This window comes from Trichechus manatus, unplaced genomic scaffold, assembly GCF_000243295.1.
Source record: "Trichechus manatus latirostris isolate Lorelei unplaced genomic scaffold, TriManLat1.0 scaffold00006, whole genome shotgun sequence".
Classification (NCBI taxonomy): Eukaryota; Metazoa; Chordata; class Mammalia; order Sirenia; family Trichechidae; genus Trichechus; species Trichechus manatus.
In genome coordinates, this window is record NW_004443942.1 from 26,655,167 (window position 1) to 26,658,358 (window position 3,192).

A 3,192-nucleotide genomic window follows, 5' to 3' on the forward strand; every position below is an offset into this window, starting at 1 on the left:
CCAAAAAAATTAAGCGAAAGAGTTATGCGAAGTTATGTGGGCACCATTGAACCAATACATGATCTACAGCAAGGAGGAAAACTTGTTCATTATAAATTAAATAATGCTGGGTATTTCCCTTAGTGTTTCACTTCAAGAATAAAACGTTGGGAAGCCAGCAAAGCTCTAGCAACCACAAATTCTTGGGGAAAATATCGAAGAAACCTGATCAAATTAGTGAAGTGGGTGAGTGGGGAGATCAAAGTGGTTGTTTTATATCACGCAAATGAAATGAGCAATAGATCGGCTCTTTCACTGTTAGACCTGTTGATTTCCTGCCATGTTAGACACAGAGTTAGATGATCTGGGACTCATAGAAGCTTGGGTTACATGATTCTTTGGAAAAATAAGTGTGACAATAATACATGCAGGGCTTTTGTGTTTGTTTTGTAAGAAATCGAGCATGCACTACTATATACAAGTCTCAATATCCAAAAATGGTACCTTGCACTCATCTACTATGACAGAGTTGTGTGCAGCATAAACACATTGATTAGAGTTGCTTTCCCTATGGTTCTTCATATCGTCATAAATGGATTGAGTCTTGGTCATTTCAATATCTTCATGCACTTGGTGCTGGGAGTCAATGGAATCCAGCTCAGCCTTAGAGAGGTGATAGACAATTCCAGCCCCAAAAGAGTCACCCACGACATTGACTGAAGTTCTCATCCTGTCCCTAGGGACAAAGAATAGAAAAAGTGTAGTGAAGAAGCAATATGACATGGTGGTTCAGAGGTCAAGGTCTAGAACCAGAGAGATGTGGGGTTGATCTCTGGTTTCACCTTTTGTCCTCTGCCTGATCTGGGGCATGTTACTCAATCTTTATGAGCCTTGATTTACTTATATGTCAATTGGAGATAATAATCACACTTCTCTCACAGGTTTGTGTGAAAATTAAATGAGATAATATAAGTGTTTAGCATAAGCACTCAATAAACAGTAGCAAAAAAAAAAAAGGTGGAGGAGGAGGAGAAGGAAAGGAGGGAATCTGAGGGAAATCATGTGTCCAAATATCAAAATTAGTACCCAGGCTTCAGTCATTCTTAGTTGTGTCTAGCAATTCCTCCTGACTTAAATTCTTCTTTGAAGACTCCAGGCTACCTCCACTTATTTAATTTTGTTAGTTCTACTGGAAAGACTAACCACCTGGGAATTCTTCCATAATAGAAAATTCATGTTTTTGTAAGGATCGAAACTATCCCTAATTCCCTTCCCTCCACACACACACACAGACACAGTTGTTGGATAAAGAACCCAGACATAATTTTCTCATTGACTAATATGCATCATAACTATGTGTCCCAGAAAAATCGAAATACTTGCTGTCTTTATTAACTCCCCAAAAACTAACTCTTCCAGAGTGCCTCTTGAACCCTTCCCAGATCTTATGCCCCAAGTTCTGATTTGAAAAAAAAAAAAAAAAAAAATGATGGTTGATAACTGTTCCTCCTAGAAAGTCAAAACATGAAAACTAATTAAGTTTTTAATAGTGGATTTGTCCTCTCATCCGTAACTGTGAAGAGTTCTTTTGCCATGTTTCTAGATATTCAAAGTCCTGAAGAGAAGAATGCTGGAAACCACAAAGAAGAAGAAGTTTAGGTAAAGATGTCGCTGAGATATTCCCAGTCTGGACCCTCTAGCCTTCAATTTCAATAATACAAGGGCACTAGGATTAAGTCCTAAGCAAAGTGGAATCCTTAATTTGTTCTTGGAACAAAGGCCTAAAATAAATTATTGCTGCTATTATCAAATCTATTTCTCATTTGAGAATAATAAAAATGAAGCTTTACTTGGAGGAGTCTGCCCTGGTTCCCTTGCAAGGCTATATCTGTTTAGGATGATCAAGTGTGAGGCAGCCGTCCTTCTGGTTCTAACTGGAAGACGCTGCCAATGAAAAACAGAGATCAGAGTTGGACTTGACTGCTGGGGCATCTCTCCATCTGAGAATGCTCTTCCCCTCCCTCTTGCTTTGGAGAATCTTCCTCAGGATGATAGAGTGTACAAATCCAGTTAGGATGTGGTGGCACAGAGAAAGATGGACTTGAGAGTGATTTAAGGAAATCCAGGACTTGAAGATTGACTGGCTATGGGGAAAAAAAGAGAGAAGAGACAATGATTGCTCTCAGGTTTCTGGTTTGGGCTACCATAGGGTGGGGACGCGACTGGTTAGGGTGACAAAGTTTCTGGCTTCAGTTTAAACATGTTAAGTGTGAAGCCTATCATCCAGTAAAGGGGAGGTGATGGGAAATATGGACTGAAGATGAGGAGAGACATACAGATGTATGGTAAGCTAGCAGATGGACACGGATGCCACAGGGGTGTTTGAGCTCACCCTCAGAGATTATACAGGGTGAGAAGAGCAGATAATCTAGTCTAGGACACTGAGGGCAACCAACATTTAAAAACAGACAAAAAAAGAGTCTGCAAAGACGGGAGGAAAACGAGAAGAGTCTGGCGTTGCATAGTGAAAGGAAGTATGTTTCAAGAATAAGGGTGCTGTGGACAATGCCAGTTACTGACAAGAGGTCAGGTAAGACAAGCAAAAGAAGTGTCTCTTGGTTTTAGCAATAAGGAGGCCTCTATTGGCCTAGCAAAGGCAGTTTCAATACAGAGGTGGGAACAGAAGCCAGTGGGTAGAGAATTGAATGAATGGTGAAGAAATGGAGACGTTATATCTAATCAACTTATTCAAGAAGTCTGGCTGAGAAGGGAAGGAGAGGAAATGGAAGATGCAGGGAGACAGAAGATTGAGAGGTTTTTTAGTTTGCTTTGATTTTAAGAGGTAGAAGACTTGAACATGTTTAAACCCTGATTAGGAGGAGTTAGCAGAGAAGGAGAAATTAAAGATACAGAGAAGAGGGAATGATCCATGGAGCTAGGTCCCTAGACAGATGAAAGGAATGAGATAAAGAGCAGAGGTGAAGGCCGTATCCTTAGGTGGGGCTGATTCTATTCCGTCACTACAGAAGAGAAGTCAAGGAGTCCCATAGGAGTCAAGGGCAAATTTGTGAAGATAGATTTCAAATTGAGGTGGCAGGAAGTTAAAGCAGGTATAAAAGGATATGACTAGAAAGATATTAATTTAGACTAAAGTAAAATATTAGAGCCCTATCATGCCAGGTTCCTCTTGCATAAAGCATGCTGGGAAAGTTC

At 40.2% G+C, this 3,192-nt stretch overlaps 1 protein-coding gene across 2 annotated transcripts in view; it reads right to left on the reverse strand.

The window, feature by feature from the left end:
- The window catches only part of SLC1A2 (solute carrier family 1 member 2), a 189,247-nt gene that overhangs the window by 10,920 nt on the left and 175,135 nt on the right, over positions 1-3,192 (reverse strand). For both annotated transcript variants that reach the window (XM_004369797.3, XM_023738370.1), the window contains one exon: positions 484-715. In XM_004369797.3, the coding sequence (XP_004369854.1) occupies positions 484-715 (232 nt within the window). The remainder of the gene's footprint in view (positions 1-483; positions 716-3,192) is intronic.